Here is a 23,964-nt window from a genome sequence, read left to right as displayed (position 1 = left end):
CACACCTATGTGTGGGGTCTCATGTCCATCTCAGTGTCCTGGGGCTGCTGTAATAGATAACCACAAAGTGGGTGGCTTCAACAACAGAAATTTATTCTCTTATATTTCTGGAGGCCAGAGGTTGAAAAATCAAGGAATTGGCAGGGCTGTGCTCCCTCCAGAGGCTCCCTAGGAGAGGATCCTTCCTTGTTTCTTGCAGCATCTGGAAGCTCTGGCATTCCTGGGCTTGTGGCTGCATCACCACAGTTTCTGCCTCTGTCTCCACATGGTCTCCTTGTGTGTCTGTGTCTGCTTCTCCTCATCTTTTTTTTTTTTTTTTAAGATTATTTATTTATTTATTTATTCATGAGAGTTACAGAAAGAGAGGTAGAGACACAGGCAGAGGCAGGAGAAGCAGGCTCCATGCAAGGAGCCCCATGTGGGACCCAATCCTGGGACTCTAGGATCGTGCCCTGAGCCAAAGGCAGACGCTCAACCGCTGAGCCACCCAGGCGTCCCAGCTTCTTGTCATCTTATAAAGACACCAGTCATTGGATTAGGACTCACCCTACTCCAGTATAATCTCATCTTAACTAATGTCATCTTCAAAGATGTCTTTAAGTAAGGCCACATGCCCAGGTACAGGGTGGTTAGGACATGGATGTATATTTTGGGGAGACACAATTCAACCCACAACAGATCCTCCATCAGGCAGGTCCCCTGGCCCCCAGTAAGGCCCCCTGAAAGTTTCAGTGACATACCTGCCTTACATTCAAGCACATGGGTACCTGGGTCCCAGTGAGGCCAGAGTCTCAGCTGAATGTGGATGCAGTCTCTGCTGTTTGGGCACAGAGCCGTGGGTTTTGTGGACATGCACTATGGGCCCCTGGTGTCTGTACATAAGCTCACTGCGTCCCAGTCACCATGTGACACTTCTGTGTGGGAATCATTTGACCACTCCACCATCTTGCCAAGGAGGCACTCCTAGCCCCATGTTGCAGATGGGGAAACTGAGGCCAAGTGATTGCAAACTGGGCTGTGGTCTCTGGCCAGGGAGTGGCAGATCAGGGGCATGGCTGGGCACAGACACAGGCCATGTGCACACTGGACAACACCCTACTCCCCATAAGCCTTACAGCAGCCCTGGTGGAATGGGTTGCATGGTATCCCCCAAATATATATGTGCAGGTCCTAACCCTTGGAACATGTGACTGAGACCTAATTTGGAAAAATGGTCTTTGGAGGTGTGACTAAGTTAAATACTTTGAGATTAGATCATCTGGAGTAGGGTGGGCCCTGAATCCAATGACTTGTGTCCTTCTAAGAAGGCCATGGGAGGATAGAGGTAGAGATTGCTGTGATGTGGCCACAAACCAAGAAACACCAAGGATTACCAAGAGCTCCCAATTTTTAAACAGATAAAATAAATGTTTTTTGAGATTTATTTATTTTATTTTATAGAATGCAGACATGGCGGGGGGAGGCAGGGGGGGGAGAGAGAGAGAGAAAGAGAATCTCAAGCAGACTTCCCTGCTGAGCGTGGAGTCCAATTCAGGGTTCCATCCATGACCCTGATGAGATCATGACCTGAGCAAAAACCAAGAGTCAGACACTCAACCACCTGAGGGTTTATTCTTTTTTATGGCTGAATGATATTTCACTGCGTGGATGGACCATGTCTTATTTACCTCTTTGTTGTTGGGTTGTTTCTACCCTTCAGCAGTTATGAATGGTTCATCCACAGTTTATAAATTTGTTTGCCCCTGACCTTCAGTCTCCTCACGTCTGTTCCTGTCTGCCCCAGTGTTCTGCCCCTGATACTGGTGCTCAGGAAGTACCTGTGAGCCAGGTATGGATGCGAAGGCCCTGGGAAGGGCGGGCATCCACCCTACTAAGGCCAACAAGCATAGAGCTCTATCCCGCTGTGGGGCTGTCCAGCCTCTGGGGATGTGGAGTGCCACCACACTACAGTTTAAAGTGTCAGATGTTTGTGGCTGTGACAGGTTCAGGGCAGCATTCCCAGCAGTGGGCTTGGTGCCTGCTGGATGGAGGACCTTGTGGGGAACTCTGGGGCATGTGCTTATCTATTTGATGTTTCCTGCCGTGGGGCTCTTTGGGGTGGGGATGCGTAAAAGAGCCATTAGCTTTGGATGGTCAGAAGGGCTTCTGAGCAGGAGGGATGTGGGGCCCAGATGAGAGGGTCACCACCTGGCCACCATTCCCTCAGAGCCCGTGGAAGGCAGGGTGTGTATCAACAGTAATGATATCCCTCGAGGGAAGCATGGCACAAACACAGGTCCTTGGCGGCATCCTCAGGGCCTCAGGTCCCCTGTCCACTTTGTGGAAGTTGAGACTGTTAGATGTTGGGCTGGGGCAGAGATGTTGTTTTTTGTGCTTGGCTGGAATTAAGTTTCATTTTCATGTTGAAAGGAAGAGGTAGGGACTCTTGAGTGTCTCAGCGATGGAGGGCGGCTGCCTTTGGCATCAGAGTTCCGAGTTCTGGGATTGGAATCCAGTCCTGCATCGGACTCCTTGCGGGGAGCCTGCTTTTCCCCTTACTTGTGTCTCTGCCTCTCTGTGTCTCTCAAAATAAATAGATAAATCTTTAAAAAAAAAAAAGAAAAGAAAGGGAACAGGGCCCTGGCTCAGGGGCGCCATGAGTTTGTGTGTCCTGGGGCTGCTGTAACAGGGACCACACACTGGGGGCCTTATAGCAGCAGGAGTTTAGAATTCTACAGTCTGGAGGCCAGAAATCTGAAAGGAAGGGGTCAGCAGGGCCACTGGAAGAGGATGCTTCCTGGCTGCTCACTGCTTCTGGGGGCTCTGGCATTTGCTGGTTTGAACTGTGTGATGCCAGTCTCTGCCTCTGTCTCCACATGGCCTTGTCCCTGTGTGTCTCTTATAAGGACACTTGTCATCAGATTGAGGACCCACCCCTATAAAACAGGAAGATTGCTTCATCTCAAAATACTTACCTTAATTATACATCTGCAAAGACCTTTTTTCTAAATAAGGTCAGTCACAGATTCCAGAAGTGAGGACAGGGAGGTAAGTTTTCAAGGACACAAAGGAAGAACCCACTGCATGTACTTGAGTTCACCCACATTGAGTGCTCAAATGACACCCACATGAGGCAGGGGGAAGCTCTGGCTGGATTTTGCTGTTACTGTGTTCTTGACTTTGTCAGTTAGGAGCTTCCAACCCTGTTGCCTGCCCATCCCCATGGGTGCATTTCCCTCCCCATGGTTACCTGCCACTCCCATCTTTGTGCCCTTTTTGAGGGGGCCTGCCTGGTGCTGGGGGGCCCCTCTGTCCTGAGTATACCAGGCTGATGTCTGTGACTCACTGTCCATATGTAGGATCACACTTCTGCCACTCCCCAGGCCCCTCAGCCTGAGTAGGGGAACCTCCTCTCTAAACTTTGTGGGGCCACTGCACCTGGAGCATCCCCCTTCCCCGGCTCCATTCAACTGAGGTTGAAGGATCCCTCTCCATGATCTTCAGAGAGCCTTTCCCATTCTCCAGCACCCCTTACTGTCCAGATCATTGCATTGGCCTGTTTATGGATTTGTTTCAGCCTCTGACCTGGAAGGGATATCGTGGAGTGTTAGCCCCGCTTTGAGCTCAGGTAGCCTTGGTCACCCCAGTTATATGTTTCTCCACAGCCCTTCCTTTGTTCTGGAGAATTCCTTTCCTGTCCCAAGGGGCATTTGTGGGACTGCTGGCCACACTGCTCCTCTGCCCTATCTCCCTGTGCACTCCAGTGTCTAGCCCCACTTGGGGATGTCCCTGGAAAGGGAATGGCCTGGCTTTATTCCAGGTCTGCCTGTGCCTGCATGAACGGACCTCTGCAGAGAGCGCCGTCCCTCCTCTCCACCTCCGGCCTAGGGGCACGTGTCCCCTGCTCCTCTCCAGAATTGAAGGCTCCGCCCTGGCCTGGCCTAATCTTGCAGCACAGTTTAGCTTCTTGCTCTGACAACAATGATGCAGGAACATTTTTGTGCATAAATCTGAATTTTGGACGATCTCCCTCAGGAGAGCTTCCCAGAAGTGGGATTAGTGGGTCAGAGGGCAGGAGCGTTGTTCAGGCTCCTTACAGACTGCCAAATGACTCTCCAGACGCTGCCGGCCACCTGCCTGGCAGGGTCCCAGTTGTTTCCGCTGTGGCTGATGTGTGCTGGGTGGGTCCGTGTGCTACCCGGCTTTACCCCTTAGCTCTCAGGTGATCAGCAGAAGACATGGAGGCTCAGGAGGGGAGGGGAGGGGAGGCCCAAGGGCTGGCTACAGGGGAAGGACCAGGGCTTGAGCTTGAGGGTGTTGCCATCATGAGAGGTTCTTAGCACGGGGCCTGCGGTGACACAGGATGGGGTGACTGTGATGGTTTGAAAAATGTCCCCCACCCTCAAATTTGTGTCCAGTCAGAATCTGTGAAAGAGACCTTTTTGGAAATAAGGACTTTCAGATGTCATCAAGTCAGCATGAGAAGGGTGTCCCCGGGATCCCTGGGTGGCGAAGCGGTTTGGCGCCTGCCTTTGGCCCAGGGCGCGATCCTGGAGACCCGGGATCGAATCCCACGTCGGGCTCCCGGTGCATGGAGCCTGCTTCTCCCTCTGCCTGTGTCTCTGCGCCTCTCTCTCTCTCTCTCTGTGTAACTATCATAAATAAATAAAAATTAAAAAAAAAAAAAAAAAAAAAAAAAAAAGAAGGGTGTCCCGGAGAAGAGCGGTCCCTAAAAGCGACTGGTGTTCTTATAAGAAGACAGCACAGAGACACACAAGCAGGAGGCTGTGTGAAGGTAGAGGTAAGGGTTGGAAGGAGGTATCTACGAGTCCAGGAACATTGTGGACCACCAACAGCTACCAGAAGCCAGATTAGAGGCCTGGGACAGATTCTCTGTCAGAGGCTCCAGGAGGATCCAACCCTTCCCACACCCTGATTTCAGTTGTCCAGCCCCTGGAGTGCTGAGGGAATATATTCCTGTTGTTTCAAGCCCGCTGGTTTGTGGTTGTTTGTTACGGCAGCCCTAGGAAACTTGTACAGTGCCCGAGAGTCGGAGTGGACAGAGAGAGAGCCTCTGGACTCAGGGTCCCTGCTCTTGGAGAAGCACTCCCTTTCTTGGTGCCCTGCTACCTGCACCATCCTGACTCCCTCCCTCTTTCTGGCTCTCTTAACTTTCTTAACCTTGTTCTAAACTTTATTCCCAGGCTTCTTCAGCTTAATTAGCTGCACAGAATGAATAGTGGCCTAGCAAAACCCGGAAAGAGCTGCAGTGTCCAAGTGGTTTGGACTTAAAAATGTCAGAGATCTAGATCTTATCAACTCCTGAAAGCAAGTCACATAAGAACGAGGTCATAACCAACAGATCCAAGTGACTTGTTTAAGCCTGATCTTCTTTAGAAGTTGACTTGATTCTGTTTGCCTCAGACCAACCCTGTGGCCTCCCCAGAGCCTCTTGGCGGGCCAGGGCCGGGCAGCCCGTGGAGGCTGGGAGAGATTCCAGAAGTCACAGGTGAGGCCAGCTGCCGCTGGCCTTTTGGACAGAGCGACAGAGCCTTGATGTGTACTGGGGTCAGCCGCTTGTCCCAGAGGATGCTGGCCAGCAGTGAACATGCTCAGCTGTGCTGTGGGAACCTGGCACTCAGACAGGTGGGGTGTGGGGTGGCTCTCGTGTTCTGGTCATCCTCTCCCCTTGGGGGCCAGTCGGCTTCTTCTCCTGTGGCCACTGTGACGTGGAACCAGGGCGAGCAGACATCCTGGAATGTAAAAAGCCGCCTCAGCAGTCCAGGGTCATCCGTGGCCTCCACAGATGACAGCAGGAGGCGGCCTGTGTCTGTAGGTGGCTGTGCTGGTGGCACTTTTGGGCTGTGTATGGACCTCACAGAGTACTGCCCTGTCTCCTGCTCGGGGCCCTCATGTCTCCCCCTGACCACCAACACTTCCCAGACCTACCTGGGCTTGTATAAGGCAGAGGTGGGTGAGTGAACATTCCACTTTCATGGCCTGCTGTGTGTAGCCTCCTGTGGGTCCGACAGTGACATGCTGCAGCCCTTCAGTCAGTATGTGGGTGTGGGAATGGTTGGCGGAGTCATGCTACCCAGGTCCCTGCTCACTGGATCCCACCCCAGCCCTGCAGGACGTGGTACCCAGACATAGGCTGGAGGCATGTGTAGTCAGGGCTGAGCACTGTGTTTGGTGAAACCCCACCTCCATGTTACCCCACTTAGTACAGCCCCCAGGACCTTGGCATGGGGTTGGCATGAGGTTATGGGTGGGAGCCCCCATGACCTAACGGAGGGTGTGTCTTGGCCTAGGCCCCTCCACAGTTGTTAGTGTGCAGGGACACTCCTGCTTGGTGAGCCCGCTGTGGTATTAGCAATCGCTGAGTCCCCAGCCAGGAGTTCACCACCCCTTGTGCCGCCCTGCTCTGGGCTCCAGTGTCACTCTCCCTACCTCTCTACAGAGCTGGCCTGGCCTTGTCCTTCCTCCCTCTCTCCCTGGGCCTTCACCTCTACCCCTCCTGTTCGTTCCCTCTGCCTGGACCCTTTCGGCTTATTCTTTGAGGGGCCCTGTGGTTGGCCCTCCCTGATTGTTTAATTTTCAGATCTCCTCCTACCCCAAGCTTGGCTGAGTGGCCCTGCTTTCCCCTGGGTCCCCTGTGGACTCTACTCTGCAGTAGTTCATTTCGTGGGGCTGCCATAGCAGAGAACCATAAACAAGGAGGCTTAAAATGACAGGAACTCTCTCACAGTTCCGGAGGCTGGAAGTCAGAGATCACAGTGTGGGCAGGGTTGGCTCCTCCTGGGGATCCTGAAGGGGAACCTGTCCTAGGCCCTCTCTCCCAGTTTCTGATGGCTGCTAGCAGCCCTTGGGGTTTTTTGGCTTATGGCTGCATCACTGATCTTTGCCTCTACCTTCACGTGGCCTTTTTCCTGTATCTGTGTTCTCTTCTTTTTAAAATACATGTATGTATATATGTGTGTGCATGTGTGTGTGTGTGTGTGTATATATATATATATATATATATATATATAAAGAATACAAAAGAATATATATATATATATATATATATATATATTCTTTTTTAAGTAATCTCCACACCCAGTGTGGGGCTTGAACTCACCACCCTAAGATCAAGAGTCTCAGACCCTGCTGACTGAGCCAGCCAGGCACCCCCTCTGTGTCTTTTTTTTTTTTTTTTTTTAAGATTTTATTTATTTATTCATGAGAAACAGAGAGAGAGGTAAAGACACAGGCAGAGGGAGAAGCAGGCTCCATGCAGGGAGCCCGATGTGGGACTCAATCCAGGGACTCCAGGATCATGCCCTAGGCCGAAGGCGGCACTAAACTGCTAAGCCACCCAGGCTGCCCTCTGTGTCATCTTATAAGGATACCAGTAATAGGATTCAGACATCTCCTTAAACCAGGGTGACTTCATATCAAGAGTCTTCTTTTTTTTTTTAAAGATTTATTTATTTACTCATGAGAGACACAGGCAGAGAGAGAGGCAGAGACGCAGGGAGAGGGAGAAGCAGGCTCCTCGCAGGGAGCCAGATGCGGGACCCAGTCCTGGATCCCAGGATCACGCCCTGAGCCAAAGGCAGATGCTCAATCGCTGAGCTACCCAGGTGTCTATTTCCAAACAAGGTCACATTCTGAGGTTCCAGATGGGTGTAAATTTGGGGGCCAGGGGTTAGCCCAGTGCAGGGGCTGAGCTGATCCACCTTAGGCTGTTCCTGCTTTGTCACACTCCCTTGCCTGAGCTGCTTTCCAGGTATTCTCATCCATCCTCCAGCCCATGACCCCAGTGAATAGGCACATAATTTTATACTTGGACAATTTGTGGTGCCCCTGATTTTCCACCCATTATGTCTCGGCAGCTCAGCAGCCCTGGGGGAGCATGCACTCTTTGTCACTCTCACCTCACTGACTCTTGGGCTCTCCAGGGCCAGGCCCCAAGGTCTCTCCTTGAAGGCCACTGCACCCTGCACCCTGGGGGCTCCTGCTGGGACATTCCTGGGGTCCCTGGGTTTTGTCTGGGACTGGTTAGCTGTGGGTGTTCCCAGAGGACTCAGGCTGAAGTTTCCAATTCCAAATACAGCTCTCAGTGGTCACTTCCTGAAGCTAGGCGCTGGTCCCTGAGGTGTCTGTGGAGGCTTGGCAAGCAGGGCTCCAGCTGTTAGGGCAGACCAGCCTGCCAGACAGACACAGGCAGGCAACATATCCATGAGGGGGTGCTGTGGCATGAATTGTATCCCCCAAGTTCATATGTGGAATTCCTAATCACCAATATGACTGTATGTGGAGATGGGGTCTGTGAGGAGAAAGTGACAAAGTTGAATTGGGGTCATAAGGGTGGGGTCCTGATCTGATAGGACAGGCATCCTTACGAGGAGAAGAAGAACGAGGAGAAGAACGAGGACAGTTCTCTCCACCCACACGCACCACCCAGAAAGGCCGTATGAGGACACAGGGAGAAGGTGGCCTTCTCCAAGCCAGCAGGAGGGCTCTTACAGGCACAGCACCCTGATCTCAGACTTCCAGCTTCCAGAACTGGAAGAAATAAGTGTCTGTTGTTCAAGCTGCCCAGTCTGTGGTATTTTATTATGGCAGCCAGAGTTAATACAGAGGGTTATTTTAGAAGTAGGGGGTCAAGAGGAGCTTCTTGAGGAGGTGATATTTGAGCTAAAACCTAAATGATGAGAAGGAGCTCCATGGAAGGTTCCAGAAAAGAATGAATTGGGTGCAAAGGCCCAGAGGCAGAAAGTGGGAGGGCCTTGTGGACCTTGCTAAAGAAAGACCCTGGGTTGTAACCCCCTCCTGTCACCTAGTGACCTGGGGACAAGCCTGTTGTCGCTTAGTGTTTCAGTTTCCCCCCCTTATAAAATGGAGGTGAAGCCATGTCCCCTGTCTCAGAGCTGCTGCAAGTCCCCACCCAGGTTTGGCTCCCAGCCGGCTGGCAGGGCCGGGGTCTTGTTCACAGAGAAAGAGGCCCCTGTGAGCCAGCTGTGCTGCACTCAGACCCCGAGGGACCCTTCACACATCCCAGCCGGAATGTCTGTACTCACCAGCCGCCACCAACAAGGGAAACAAAACGTGCTCACAGAGGACCCTGTGATTCAGCCAGGGTTGGGAATTTGGCAGCGGCAGCAGAGCCTGATTAAAGGCATTCCGAGGCGCACTCGGTGTTTGTGTATCTGGTTCTGTATTTACACTTTGGGAACGAGTGAGGAGGCAGCTGGGGAGTGTCTCAGTCGGCCAGGGGGCCGGGGGCAGGGGTGACTCAGCCTGGAATCCACGCTAGGCCACACGCCTGTGACGCTTTCATTCATTCCCTCCTTCATTCAGTATTCCCTCCCGCGCTCAGCAGACGTTAGATGAGCCACTCCAGCGTACCAGCACACTTCCTCAGGGTCAGCTGGGTGTTCCTCCTGTGCAGAGCCCTCCTGCGGGGGAGGTACCAGTGAGGTGGGACCCGGGCTGCAACAAACTTAAGAATTAACTCACAGTGTACCAGAGACTAACTAAGATCTAAATCTAGAAAACCTGGAAGGAAGCACAGGTGTGAATCATCCTGAGGTGATGGATTTTTAGATATGACAGTAAAACAGTAAGCAGCAGGGACACCTGGGTGACTCAGTTGGCTAAGCATCAGACTCAATCTCAGCTCCAGTATTGGTCTCAGGGTTGTGAGTTTGAGCCCTGCATTGGGCTCCACACTGGGCATGGAACCTACTTAAATAAACAAACAAACAAACAAACAAACAAACAAACAGGCAACAACAAAAAAATAGATCATTTGGATTTTATCAACATTAAAAATGTTCATGCATCTGATGGCCAGGAAGAAAGTGAAAAGACAACCTCTGGGGCACCTGGGTGGCTCAGTAGTTGAGCATCTGCCTTTGGCTCAGGTGATGATCCCGGGGGTCCTGGGATCGAGTTCTGCATCAGGCTCCTTGCGGGGGAGCCTGCTTCTCCCTCTGCCTATGTCTCTGCCTCTCTTTCTGTGTCTCTCATGAATAAATAAATAAAATCTTTAAAAAATACCTACAATGAAGTTTTTGCAAACCATGTAGCTGATAAGCGGTTAATACCCAAAATATATATATAAAAGTTATCCAGAATATATAAAGACCTCTTGGAACGCAACAAGGAAAAGACAGCCCAGTTTAAAAATGAGCAAAAGACTCAAATAGACATTTCTGCAAAGGTGATATACAAATGACCAATAAGCACACGAGCAGTTGTACCGTATCATTAATCATCAGGGAAATGCAAATCAAAACCACAATTAGAGACCACCTCACACCCATCATGTGGCAGAAACTAGAAAGTGTTAGTGAGGATGTGGAGAAATTGCAACTCTTCGGGTGCTGCTGGCAGGAATGTAACATGGTGCAGTGGACAGCAGTCCATCAGTTCCCGAACAAGATAAATACAGAATTACCATGTGACCCAGCCGCTCTACTCCTAGCTGTATTCCTAGAGATTTGAACACAGGGACTGAGACAGGTACTGGTACTCACCTGTTCAATTTGCAGCAGTACTAATCAGAATTGCCAAAGGGTAGAAACAACCCAAATGTCCATGAGCAGCTGAATTGGTAAATGTGGTCCATCCCTATAATGGAAATATTACTCAGCCACAGAAAGGAAAGAATCTTGGACATATGCTACCGCACAGATAAACCTTAAAACCATTGTGCTGAATGAGGGACTCCTGGCTGGCTCAGTTGGTGGAGGGTGTGACTCTTGATCTGGGGGTCATGAGTTTGAGCCCCACATTGGGCATGGAGATTACTTTAAAAAAACCAAAAAGTCATTGTGCTGAGTGAAAGAAGCCCATCATAAAAGGCCACATGTTATGTGATTCCATTTATGTGAAATGTCTAGAACAGGCAAATCCATAGACTTAGAAGGCAGGTTGGTGGTTGCCAGAGGCTGGGGAAGGGGGGTGGAGAGTGGCTGATGGGGACGGGGTCTCCTTTTGGGGTGGTAGAAATGTTCTGAACCTAGATGGAGGTGATGGTTGCATGTAACATTGCGTATGTACTGTATGCCACTGAATTTTACGTGTTAAAGTGGTTCATTTTATGCCTGTGAATCTTACTTCAATAAATAAGTTTAGAAAGAAAAAGCAGTCATGGACCTTCTTGGTCAGATACTTATGTGTACACAGCTGTCTCTCCCAGAGCCCTAGGTTTCTTCTGATCCATTCCAGAGAGTGTTCACTCTCTACTTCCCTCTCACAGTGGTTCTTTGCCTCTGCACTTGGGCAGCTGGCTGGTCTCCCTTGGGCCTCGATTTACCTGGGGGGACAAGTAGTCCTGTGTGGGTGCAAGAGGAAAATCATCCCTGTGTGGGACCTTGAGTGCATTCTGCACTCATGTGTTCATCCCAGACAAGTTTCTTCACGTGGATGCCAAGCTACTCCATTGTGCCAGGGTCCTTGTGGGGCTGACTGTCTGATAAGAGGAGATAGACCTCAGTCAGGTGGGTTTGGACAGTGAGCTGTGGGAAAAAGTGATCCTTTGGAAAAGAGATGCACAGTGTTGGGCTGACCCAGTGGAGGAGTGAGTGCCAGTGTGAACACTGAGGCAGCAACCAGCTCTGGTGGTGGAGAACAGAGGGCCAGACCATGCAGGCCCTTTTTGGTGGTGATGGGGAACTAACATCAGGTTGGAGCACACAACTCCTCCCTGGCCCTCTGCAGCATAGCCCCCATGCCTGTCTTGGCTTTGCAGAGGACAGAGCTCAGCCTTCAGCAGGTCTGCTCCCCTTAATCTCATTAGAAGGCCGGCCAGTTGCCATGGTGATTGCTGGTAGGGGTTGGGGGTGGGGGGAAGCCAAGGCCAGCTTCATCTAGAGAGTGAGGACTTGGGAGGGGCTGGCAGGTAGGTGTATCTCATTGCATCCTGTGCAGGGTCCTGGAGAACTGGGGGCTGTGCTGGGGAAGCATGTGTGCGCGTGTGCGTGTGCGCGGGCGCACGTGTGCATGTATGTATCATACCATGCCTTCCCAGGGCCACTGGCCCCCATTCCCCAATCTTGTGGCTTCCCCTCTGCCAGGCTATTAGGTACCAACGGGGTTGGGGGATGTGCCCAGCAGGGGTTGTGGGCATGGATGGAGGTGGGGGATATGCACTGTGCTGACATGGGAAAGTGCGCTGGCTGGGAGAGGCTAGAGAAGCCACCATTTACATAGGGCTCTGCAAAGGGAGTGGGGGTCAGGTTGGGACAAGGAAGAGGGCTTTGTGTGGGTTAGTGGAGGGAGGTGGTCCAGGCATGGGCTGTTGTATCAGGAAGTGGGAGTACCCTGCCTGGAAACAAGGGTCCTCGGGCTGAGACAGGATCCGAAATGGCTTCTTACAGAGACATGTGTTGGGTCTCACCTTGATGGAGTCAGGGTGGTAGACTTGTCATTGGATTGACGTTCTGACTGGAAGCTCCCAGAGGAGCTAATGTGCTCTTATCCATGATGCACATGGCCTATGACACTATGTGGCGCCAGCTGCCTACCTGTCTGCAGGCCACACAGGGATCAAGTTCCAGTAGTAGAGTCTATATCTTGTTCAGCCATTTCCAAGCTGGGTGACCTTGGGCAGTTCCTTTGCCTAGCAAGTCTTGCCTTTCCCATCTGGAAAATGGTATGTGCTGCTGCTCCCCTCAAAATGCCTGTCTTGGGTTGAATTGTATCCCCCAAAAAAGCACAGTCCAGAACCTGAGATCGTGACCTTATTGACAGAAGGGTCTTTGCAGATATAATTAAGGGGGCTTAAGATGAGATCATTCTTGATTAGGCTGGGCACTGAGTCCAGTGACAGGTATTATAAGAGAAAGGAGAGGGACATGTGAGACACGCATAGGGGAAGGCCATGTGTGGGTGGAGGCGGAGACTGAAGGGATGTGGCCACAAGCCCAGGAATACTGGAGCTACCAGAAGCTGGGACAGGCCTGGGACAGACTGCCTTAGAGCCTCAAGAAGGAACCAGAGCAGCCCCGGTGGCGCAGCGGTTTAGCGCCGCCTGCAGCCCAGGGCGTGATCGTGGAGGCCCTGGATCGAGTCCCACGTCAGGCTCCCTGCATGGAGCCTGCTTCTCCCTCTGCCTGTGTCTCTGCCTCTCTCTCTCTCTCTCTCTCTCTCTCTCTCTCTCTCTGAATAAATAAATAAAATCTTAAAGAAAAAAAAAAAAGAAGGAACCAACCCTGCCCACATCTTGATGTTGAACTTCTGTTTCCTGAACTATGAGAGTAAATTCTTGTTTTAAGCCACCCTGTTTGTGGTCTTTTGTTACGGTAGCCTTGGGACACTGAAGGTAGGACTGTTGTGGTAGCTTAAATGTACTGGGAAAGGCTCTGTGCCCATAGTGGGGGCTCAGGGACACCAGGGGTGCCATCTGTAATGCTTGGGGTGGGGAGACATTGAGCACAGGGTGGCCAGGGTCTGTGCTACACTTCTTGGCTGTCTATCTTGGGTGGCCTCCGCCTTGAGGTATCTCTGACCCCTCAGGCCTGCCGCTGCTTGTTCAGTCAGTTTAAACCTGAGAGAAAGAAGCATGGAAGGGAATATTGTTCTGGAAAGATCTGAGGCCGCAGCCGGCTGGTAGGAGGTAAGGCAGACACGTGATACTACTTACTGGGGGTCCAACGTGACCGCACATAGTCCTGGCAGTGGACACAGTGTGACCAGCAGACCTTGAGTCTTGGGTCCCCACCATCTGGTGGGGACTGGATGTGAATGGTGGACAGGGTCATGGAACAAAGGTGTTTCTAGTACAGCAAACCTGATGGGACACACTTAAGGCTTCACACAAGTAGGTCTGGGTTAGCCAGGCGTGCTGCACCAACTGCCACTTTCCTAATTTTGCCCCTGGAAGGCAGGAGGGTGGCTTTAGGGGAAGCTGGGTAAGGGCTGTAAGGGAACAGTGTATCATCAGTTTTTCTGTAAATCTACAGCTTCTGCATTGAAAATTTTATTTAAAGCAACATAAACCAAGCTAGAGACTGATGTGATAGTGATTTGAAGGTGCTGCTTCTTGGGTAGAGTGTCAGGGAGGCCTGTGGGATGGGCATGGGGCTGTTAGAGGCCCAGGACCTGAGGGCACACAGACTCAGGGTGCTTTGAGGCAAAGGAGTGGGGAGAGCAGAAGGCAAGGAAGTAATGGCAAAAGCATGGGTAATGGGGGTGCTCACCCACCCTCAGTCCAGGCCCTCTGAATCTGGAGTGGGGTCCACTCATAGTTGGGGAGACTGGACTCACCCCAGGCTATTTAACCACAGGCCAAGGGGAGCAAGGGGGAGCCCTGGGAGATGTGGGTCTCCTATTCTAGCACATGTCCTCCAGGACATGATGGCCTTGTCTGGGTCTCACTGCCCTTTCCAACAGCCATGAGGATGGGGTGGGGGGAGGCAGAGGCATCCAAACCCTACTTTGACCTCGAGCCTGTAAGTGTTGGGAGCTGTGTTGGCCTCTAAATGGGCCTGTCACCTGGTTTGGGAAAGTCAGCCCTTGAGAACAGGAACAGTGGCATTCACTCACTCACTACTCACTCACTCACTCACTCACTCACTCACTCACTCACATGTTCGGACATGTATTCTGTGAGCAGGTGCTGCTAAACCATAGGCTCTGGCTTGGATGCTGGGTTTACAGAGCCCTTTGGCAAGATTAGGGCAGGTGCCATTGGGGGGGGGGGCTGCACAGTGAGGACTCCTGGGTAGAAGGATGCAGGTGGGGCTGTGGCTTGGCAATAGGAAGAGGCTCACACTTCAACATTCAGCAGCTTATCAGGTCTTGCCTGGTGGTGTCACTCTGCTGTCCTTCCTTCCCGTGGGGCCTCTGAAGCGACAGGTCCTTGGGCAGGGGGCCCCAGGCTGGTATCTTCTCACTTCAGTACCCTGGGGGTTCCTGGCCAGGCCTGGGAGCAGTTAGCTCCTGCAAAGTTAGGGGGACCCCAAGACCATGCTCAGATCAGCAGTTCACTTGAGGCACACAGGACTCCCTGGAAGCCATTACACTTCCAGTTACTGTTTACTACAAGCAAAAGGACACAGATGATAATCAGCAAAGAGAAAAGGTGTCTGGGGTGGCACCCAGCAGAGTTCCAGGCATGGAACTTCCAGTTGTCCCCTCTCTGTGGAGTCGTGTGGACAGCTTTCACTTGTAGCACCAATATGTGACAAGTGTGTGACAATATGCAGGGTGTACTACCATATGGAGATGCTCCCTGAACCTTGGTGTCCATAGTTTTTACTGGGGCTCACCCACATGGAGCTGGCTGATTACCACATGGGTGACCTCCGTCTCTAGCCCCAGTAGAGGGCGAGCTGATTCCACATGACCCAAGTCTCCTGCCCTAAATCACACTGTTGGCATAGACCACCCCAGGCCCCAGGCAAACAAAGATCATCTTGTTAGGCAGGATGTTCAGAGGGCTTCCACCTCAGGAGCTGGGGGACAAAGGCCAGACTTCTCTAGGTCAGTTGGACACTTTCCTGTGCAGCTAATATGTAACCAGGGACAGGCACAGGGTCCCCCAGAAGTAGTACAGGGCCCCGCACACCTTCCACTCCAAAACCAGAAGCTGTACTCTCAAACCTGACAGTCCCGTGGTAAAGTGTGGAGGTGGGTAGGAGGCCATTGCTAGAGAGAAGGGTGCACACAGAGGCAGGGCCCGGGAGGACTGGTGTCGCAATAGCATGTGAGCATGAGCATCCTGTCACTTCCCAGTCCTGTAGATTGTCCCCAACACCAGGCTCTTTCTGTACTGGAACATGGTGGTTTTGTGGGGTGCTTGGATGGGATGCTGGGGCTCCCTGAGCTGGCAGTTCAGCCTGTGACAAAAATGCATGTGGTGTAAGTACTTCCTATTTCACATGCCAGGCATTCCCATACACTCCTGGACAAATAGGAGGGGGAAACCGAGGCCAAAAAGGGGGCCACGTGGTCCTTGAGAGTTGGATGCAATGCTGGCTTCTGCCACAAGGCTCAAACACAAGGAAGCACTTGGATGTCTTGGGTCTAAGGTGACTTGTGCTCAGGCAGTGGTGGGGGCCCCAAGCTGCTTGGTCTCCCCCTTCCCCTGGCCAGGGGCTGGCCTATTCCATCTTGAATGACTGTGGGGTGGAAGGAACACAGTGGGATGTTCACAGTGAGCATCTCCAGCCATCGGAGACAGACCTTGGGCCAGGCCCTGCAGACCCCAGGAACCACTTGTGAAGGATGAAACAAGGAAGGCAGTCTCCCTCCTGACACCACTATAGCTTATAGGAAACAGCTGTGTACCTGGGTGAGGTGCTCTGCTGGGCGGGCGGCCAGTTCCCGGGCCTCACCTCCCTGTCCAGTATCCAAGGCCCCCGAGGAAGCAGGGGATGGCGTGGGAGAGCGGGGCGGTGCGGGCAGCCAGCTCACAGAGTGCTGCCAGGAGCTGTTTGTGAGGGAACGTGAGCCGGCCTTGTTGTGTACACAGTGTGGACCCTAGCAACCGCCCCAGCCAGAGCCAGAACAGACACCCACCCTCCCGAGTGCCCAGCCACCACCCCCCAGACATGACGCCTGCCTCCCCGGGGGGGTGTGGCAGGTGTTGTGGACCTTCAGCTGTGAGGGCCACGAGTGGCGCTGACCACGCCAGGGACATCTGCTGTTGTTCCCAGGAAAGTGGAATCAGCTATTCAAGGGGGAGGAGGCCAGGTCCCAGCCTCACCCCAAGGCAGCCGTGGCTGGTCAGGGAGCTGGGCTCCTGGTTCAGAGGTGTGGCCCCATGGGTCAGATCCCCATGTGAGTGACGGGTGGAGGCCTCCACAGGCATGAGGCCATCCCAGATGAAGGTTCTCCACTGGGCCCAGCTCCAGTGGGCCAGCAAGCCAGGCAGAAGGAGCCTGGGGGCTTGGGCAGGACCCCTTACAACTCGGGCGGGGTCTGGCAGGTCCGTTTGCCCCATGTATGGTGCCGGAGGGATCACACATCCTGCACTTTGAAAACCAGCACTGTGCTTCTGAAACGGCCCTTCGGATTCAGGCCATTGGAAAGACGATTTCTCCTCTGTCCGGGCGTCAGTTTGCAGCCTCTGGCCCGTGCCCCAGGAACGCAGTCTTTGGCTGATAAGAAATGGTTCCCCAGGGTGGGTGAGGGGCCTCCCCCACAGGCTCTGGGCTCCAGGTCTGCCCCATACTCTCTTGCTCATTCACAAACAGTGCAAGTAAACCAGCAGCGCCCCCTCCCCCCACCGAGTTCAAGGGGGCAGCTCCCCACAGGGCATGCTATTGGGCTTCTGATTCTGCTGTTTTGGGTGGAGAGACACCTGGCTCCTTTGAGTATCTGAGTCACAGGGTCCCACACCCTCTGGATTGGTGCCATTGACCCCATCACTTGGTTCCTTCCTGGTCCCCCTGAGGTGGCGTTCTTCATGATGTACTCTGGAGGGCTTCAGGCCCACATTGTAGCTGCTGGCTTCTCTTTCAGCTCCAGCTCCAGAAGTCTCAGTACCTGCAGCTGGGCCCAAGCCGTGGCCAGTACTATGGCGGGTCCCTGCCCAACGTGAACCAGATTGGGAGTGGCACCGTGGATCTGCCCTTCCAGGTGAGCCCACATCCCCCCTCTCCTGCACAGCCTCCCACCTGGTGTACATCATATCCGGGCCCCACTCTGGACACAGAGCGAGCAAGCGTGTGTGTCAGCTGCTGCGGATAGCTGGAGTCACCAAATAATTGTCGCAGCCTGTCTCGCCCTGCCCCCACCTACTCTTTTCCTGTCCCTGGGATGGCTTGGTCAGGCCTTGCCTGGATCCCCCCTGCCTTTCCCCTGTCAGCAGAGCCCGCAGCGAGGCTATGGTCTGGCCAAGAGCGTTTCGGCAGCCGCTACACCTGTTGGCCGGCTGTGCGGCATCAGGAACCGCTCGGGGCCTCTGGGGCTTGGCTCCATCCTGCCTCACTAATCCGCAAGCCCAGCAATTCTCAGAAGGAGGCCCTGTGGCCTGACCCCACTTGTCTGCAAACGTTTCTTGGCAGAGACGCACACAACACGGCTCCCGCAGGCCACACAGCCGCCGTGTACGTCCTTATCATAAATAATGAGAGATAAGGCCCACCGCGTGGGTGCAGGGCTGGCCTCTTATCCCAGGCTGTGCCCTGACCCTGGTCTGCAAGTGGAAGCAGGGGTGAGATGAGCCTGGAAGTGGAGCTGAGATCCGGGGCCACCCCCAGCTTATGTGGGCTCTGTAGGGACAGGTCCACCAGACGGCCACACACCCACCCCTTTGCTGGGACAGGGCCTCAGAAACAGCCACGTCTGTCCATGTGTTGACAGGCCAGGTGGAGCGAGGCCTGTCCCTCGTGGAGCTCAGTCCCCCCACCCACTCGAGTCACTCCCCAGCTCCTACTCCTCCCATACCATTGCTGGGGTGCAGCAGGACACTGGCCTGGGGTTCCCTAGACTGGCTCAGGTCCACATCCCTTGGGCTTTTCAGAGCATAACCCTTCCCAGATGGCCTCCTTGCCGGAGCAGACGTGTGGGGCTGTTGTGCTGATTCTGAATATGCTCCAAGAGCCTGACCTCTTTGTCAAGGCCCTTCCTAGTTTGAGTTTTCTCCCCTTCTCCTGCCTCTCCCCTTCCTGTTTCCCCCATCCCCTTCTCCATCAAGGAGGGCATCTCTCTGGGCACCCCTCCCCCAGCATGGCCCTGGCTAGGGCTGGCGTAAAGCCCCCTTGGGCCAAGGGTATACTGGGGCCTGTTGGGCATCCTGCTGGGGGGCCGGACGAGGCAGGAGTGTCTCAAAGTCTCGGTTCTTTGCATTTTCAGCCCAGCGGATATCTGGGGGAGGCCCTGGCAGCGGCTCCTGTCTCTCTGGTAAATGAGCCCCTGGGCTGAGGCCTCGGCGTCCCTGGCACGTGCGTGGGTGCTGGGTATCCTTGCGTGGTCGCCCCAGTGGCCTGGCGGGAAGTGTCCTGTCTGCCAAATGGAAGTGGATCTGCTCCGTACCTCCCCCTGCCCTGTACGGGGGGGGGGCGGGGGGGAATGTGTGTGGTTGCGCCGAGAGCTCCCCCACCTCCCCCACCCCACCCCTGCCTAGGGGATCCGAGCATGGGCGTCAATGCTGCATGGTTCGTTCTCGTGACACATGCACATACAAGTGTGTGTGTGGATCCTAGGTGCAGCCTGGTAAGCTGGGCTGTGGCTGGGCCCGAGCTTCTCTCTGCCTCTGGCTCTGCTTCAGCTGCCTTAGTTTCCCCTCCGGCCTTCTAGGCATCTCTGGGAGGAGATGGACAGCCCCTGCCTCCGGTGTTTGTGCCTGGATGGCAGGGTTCCCACCTTCCCTCAGTCCCTGAAGTCTCCAGGCCCAAGGCCTTTTTGAAGGCAAAAGTGCAGAAAGACCCAAGCCGGCAGGGCCCTTTCTGTGTCAGAGAGGGACAGGGGGCCCCAGACTCCAGGGAGAACAGTCAGCCCTGAACACTGGGCCAGGCGTTTGGATGGGTAGGGAAGAGCAGTGATTCCAGCCAGTGGCAGTCTTCCGGAAGGAAATTGCTTTTGCCTGGCTGCCCAAAGAAGACAGAAGGGCCCAAGGGCCAGATGGTGGGGGTTGGAGGGGACCCGCTGCCTCCAGAGCTGGCTAAGGTTGCCAGTCTTGCCCTAGTCAGATGGCAAGCGGCCCCATGGCACCAGGATGGGCAGGGAGCAGGCTCCCAGGAGCCCCAGGGGCATGGAGCAGAGGGAGCAAGGGCTGGCCGGAGGCCTCGTGCCAGCCCCAGGTGCTGGAAGGAAGCCCCTTCCGGCCAAGCTGTGGGCCAGGGCTCTGGAAAGTGCTTATGCTTGGCTCCAGTGGTGAAGGGATGAGATGGTGGGGGAGAGCGTGGGGGGCTCATCTCAAATCAAGACCAGCCAGGGCTCAATAAGGAGCCTCTGGGGATCCAGCACTTGGCCAGGTGGGCCCCTTGACGTCCTCGGCTGGAAGCCCTGGGGGCTGTCTTTTGGCAGGCCCCTCCAGGGATGACGTAGGTGGGAAGAGGAGGCCAGCCAGGCCCAGAGAGAGAAGGCGGAGGCCTGTCTGCACCTGGCAAGGCTGGGGGGCGCTTGGGCCGTCTGCACCCCTGGCACCCCAGCCGGCACCGGGCCCCGAGCTTGTGCTGCTCTGCCTGGCCCGTGCATGCCAGCTGCACTGCACGCCTGCCACCCAGCACCCAGGATTCCCAGCTCTCCCCTACCCCGGCAGTGCTCAAAGGCTGGGGGCCCTGGCTGCAGGAGGAAGCCTGTCCAGGCTGCAGAGTGGTGACAAAGGGTGTTTCAAGAGTGGGGGGCCCTGAGGTCAGATCCTGGGGGCAGACCTGGGTTGGATCTCAGATCACAGCTGATAACTGTTTGGGTTTCTCTCTCTTTTCTGGTCTCCTCCCCTCCCCCTCCTCGCCCAGACACCCTTCCAGTCCTCAGGCCTGGACACCAGCCGAACCACCCGGCACCACGGGCTGGTGGACAGAGTATACCGAGAGCGTGGCCGGCTTGGCTCCCCACATCGCCGGCCCTTGTCAGTGGACAAACATGGACGGCAGATATCTTTTACCCAGAGGACGGGGGTGGGACTGTTGGTGACTGCAGGACCTGGAGTCTCACTGACTGAGCCTCCAGCCCTGGAGCTGGAATGAGGGCTGCTCCAGCCCCCCAGGATTCCCAGGCAGCACCAGGAGAGGGCGCAGTTGAGGGCCACTCGGGAGGAGGCAGGGTGGCTAGCTGGAGGCCTTTGACTAGGACAGGGGGACACAGGAAGCAAGGTTGTTGGAGCGCGCAGCATGCCGTGAGGGTTGGGGAGGGTCAGGTCAGACCACACTGTGTCTGCAGCCTGGCTGGGCAGTGGAACCCAGAAAGGCTGTGAGAAGCGTGTTCACATGTCTGGGCCATGTGGAGGGTAGCCGAGCCCAGGCAGCAGGGCTGGGGTGGGGGGTCTGAGCCAGACCCAGACAGATCCAAGGGAGGCTCCATCTGAAGACGAAGAACTCTCCTCTGCACCTTGGCCAAGCAGAGATTGTCGGGACTTTCTCCCCCACCCCCAAGTCCCAAGACTTGGCTGCCCCTTGGTACTTGGCCAGCCAGGCTCCTCCATCAAGAAGAGTCTAAGTGGCTGCTCTCTGGACCCCCCTGCCACTCTAAGCATTCTAGAACAGAGAAGCCTGTTACTTCCCAGTCCTCATTTATGTGGCTGGGGCAGCCCAACCAGCTGGGCCCCAGACAGAGCCCTCGGGCCTGGGGAGCTGCCCTGTCAGCCTAGAATTAAAAGTCAAGACCCAGGTCAGCTGAACTAGACTCCCCACTGCCCCCCATGGGCCCCAATTTCACAGGCGAGGCCCCTCTTGGAAGGGGTGCATCCCGCACGTGTGCTTGCAGGGGGTGAGTGCTGAGTGCTAGGTGGACAGGGCCGAACCCCGGGGGCTGCTTGCAGCCAGGCAGGAAAGGCCCCCGCCCTGCGGCCCCAGCTGTTTGCAGGCTCCCAGCAGCCTGGCCACAAGGTTCCTGGGGCTCGAGGTGGGGCCTGAGCCAACAGTGCTGTCCCCTTAACTCACACTCAAGCGGACAGCTGCCCGTACGGCACCGTGTACCTCTCGCCGCCCGCGGACACCAGCTGGAGAAGGTCAGTGACCCAGAACCGGCCCTCAGCCCTCTTGGAAAGAAAAACAAACTTACATCATGCTTGTGCTTGGAAAACCAATATACAGTCACTTTAAAATGACAAAACTAAGAAGTATCCAGAAGTTTCTAGAAATCAACTCTGTCCCTCTAACACCAAGGTCATAGCTTTGGAGTCTTCCAGGGATTTTTATTTTTTTTCTTCCATGACTTTTTTTTTCTTTTATAGACAGAGTTGGGATTAGGTTGGATATTCAGTATTGTAACTTGTCTTTTTTCATGTATTATTATATTATGAGTAGTTTCCCACATTGCTGAACAGTCATTGAAAATGTGATTATAAAAGTATTATACATTTATTACCAGAAGATTAGGAATACATATACGTTTACCTAGAAGGGGGGAAAAATTGATAATACCATTTTCTACAAAGATCTAGAATAACAACATAGTTAATACCTATAGTAAATAGGATGGTTGCACACCATCCTGCTATTTACTTACACCAGAAGTGTATACTTAAAAATGGTTAAAATGATAATTTTTATGTTACATATATTTTACCACACGTGAAAAAAATATAGGTGATTTCACCAAAGATCAAAAGTAAGTTGTTTAAAAAATGCATATATGTGTATATATATACATATATATATGAACTATCATATGTAATGTATAATTTAATAATTAATTAAATTCCTACCATACATGTATTATATATCAGGCCCTATTTCAGCCATCATATTCATTAACTGATATAAAATGCACAGAGCTTTGTGGAGTAGGTACTTTTATTCTCCACATTTTAGATAGAAGGAAAGTGAACACAGACGGGTCAGAATACTTGTTCAGGGACACACAGCTGGTGGGGGTCTAGGATCCGGATCAGCTTCTCACTGCTTATCTGGCCCCAGGGTCAGAGAGTCAGCTGGCCCAACCCTTTGTAACCTGCTCTTCTCGAACTTTCTTCCATGTCACTTTCAGTGGCTGGGATGTCCCTTTTGGATTCATACTGCTCTTATTTCATGCCCAAATTGCCAGTCACGTGGCTGGACTTGCCCTTTGTTCATCTGCCCAGCTCCCCTCGGGTGCCCACAATTCCCTGGGGACCTGAGGAGCTCTTCTGGGGATCTTCTCTCCAGGCACCTGCAGCTGGGAGTACATTGAATTACTCTATTCCTGATGCAGAAGGCAGAGCTCTTGGCAGCCCTCCTGCCACACCCCTTCCCAGGGACTGCATTCTTTCTGGGTAGTACTCTGAGCCTCATATCACTGCCTCCCCTTCTCATTACACCCGGTTTGCAACTGAGCATCCTGGGGCAGGGGGCAGGGTTGCCCACTGGTGTTTGTCACCAAAAGGGGACCCAGTGGGCTGGGACTTGTACTCCCAAGGCTGGGCCACCGTGGGACCATGGGGTCCCCTCTCCAGAGAGTTTCAGCAAGAAGGCACCATCCTTTCTCCCAAAGCAGAGAAGCCCACAGACCGTATGGGAGTGGGGAAGGTCTGGTTAGTAATAGAGAGACATCTCTTCTGCAGTTTTTTGTCTTCACCTGGCTTTTTAGATGAAAATCATGGTCACTCCTGTGGCCCTTTTGAGAACACTGTCCTTAGTGTTTTATGCAAAACAGCTCACACATATAACCCCCTATTCCCACCCTGTCCTGTTCAGCATGTCATGGATGGAGTGGGGCCAGGACAATTCCATTGTCCCCTTTAGAGCCAAGGCTCACTGTCTCTCTTCTCTCCTCAGGACCAATTCTGACTCTGCCCTGCACCAGAGCACAATGACACCCACCCAGCCAGAGCCCTTTACAGGCGGGTCCCAGGACACACACCAGAAAAGAGGTATTGGCAGGGCACATGGGCATGTTTCCTCAGTTCAAGCGAGTCCAATGGGTGGTCCCTGTGCTCCCAGAGGTCACAAGCTCATAAGTGGACAGATCTGCAAAGGCAGGGTCAGTGGGTGCTACTGTGGGACAAGGGGAGTGGCTTGAAAATTTTCAGAGACGATGCTGCCTGAGTTGGGTTTTGAAGAGCGCATAGGAGTTTTCTAGGCAGAGAAAACAGCTCCTGCAAATACATGTTGGCTTCCATTCATGAATTCAGGGCATGGCCACATAGTATGTGGGCCTTCCTGGTTCTTTCATTGTAGGGGGCAGCAAGCCCAAGCAAAAAGGAGGCATTTATCAACTCATGACCAAGCAGTCCAGAGCCAGATGTTCAGCTTTAGGTGCAGCTCAATCTATGACTTCCCACTGGACCATTTTCTGGCTCTGCAGCTCAGAACCCTCCTTGTTCACAGACCCTGGGCCCCTTCTGCCTACTGTGGGGGGAAATGGGGCTGGTTCTTTCCCACCTCTTGCTTAGTCTCCTCTCTA

General features: G+C 53.6%; 1 protein-coding gene across 9 annotated transcripts in view; it reads left to right on the top strand.

The window, feature by feature from the left end:
* CRTC1 (CREB regulated transcription coactivator 1) overlaps positions 1–23,964 on the top strand; it is a 79,620-nt gene that overhangs the window by 26,121 nt on the left and 29,535 nt on the right. For 7 of the 9 annotated variants that reach the window (XM_049098085.1, XM_049098086.1, XM_035702540.2 and 4 more), the window contains exons 2-6: positions 17,440–17,556; positions 18,775–18,822; positions 20,379–20,516; positions 21,528–21,589; positions 23,337–23,431. In XM_049098085.1, coding sequence (XP_048954042.1) covers positions 17,440–17,556; positions 18,775–18,822; positions 20,379–20,516; positions 21,528–21,589; positions 23,337–23,431 — 460 coding nt within the window. The remainder of the gene's footprint in view (positions 1–17,439; positions 17,557–18,774; positions 18,823–20,378; positions 20,517–21,527; positions 21,590–23,336; positions 23,432–23,964) is intronic. The other 2 variants (XM_025458122.3, XM_035702543.2) reach the window with 1 other exon arrangement.

Source organism: Canis lupus, chromosome 20 (assembly GCF_003254725.2).
Source record: "Canis lupus dingo isolate Sandy chromosome 20, ASM325472v2, whole genome shotgun sequence".
NCBI lineage: Eukaryota > Metazoa > Chordata > Mammalia > Carnivora > Canidae > Canis > Canis lupus.
This window is presented reverse-complemented; position numbering and strand designations above follow the sequence as displayed.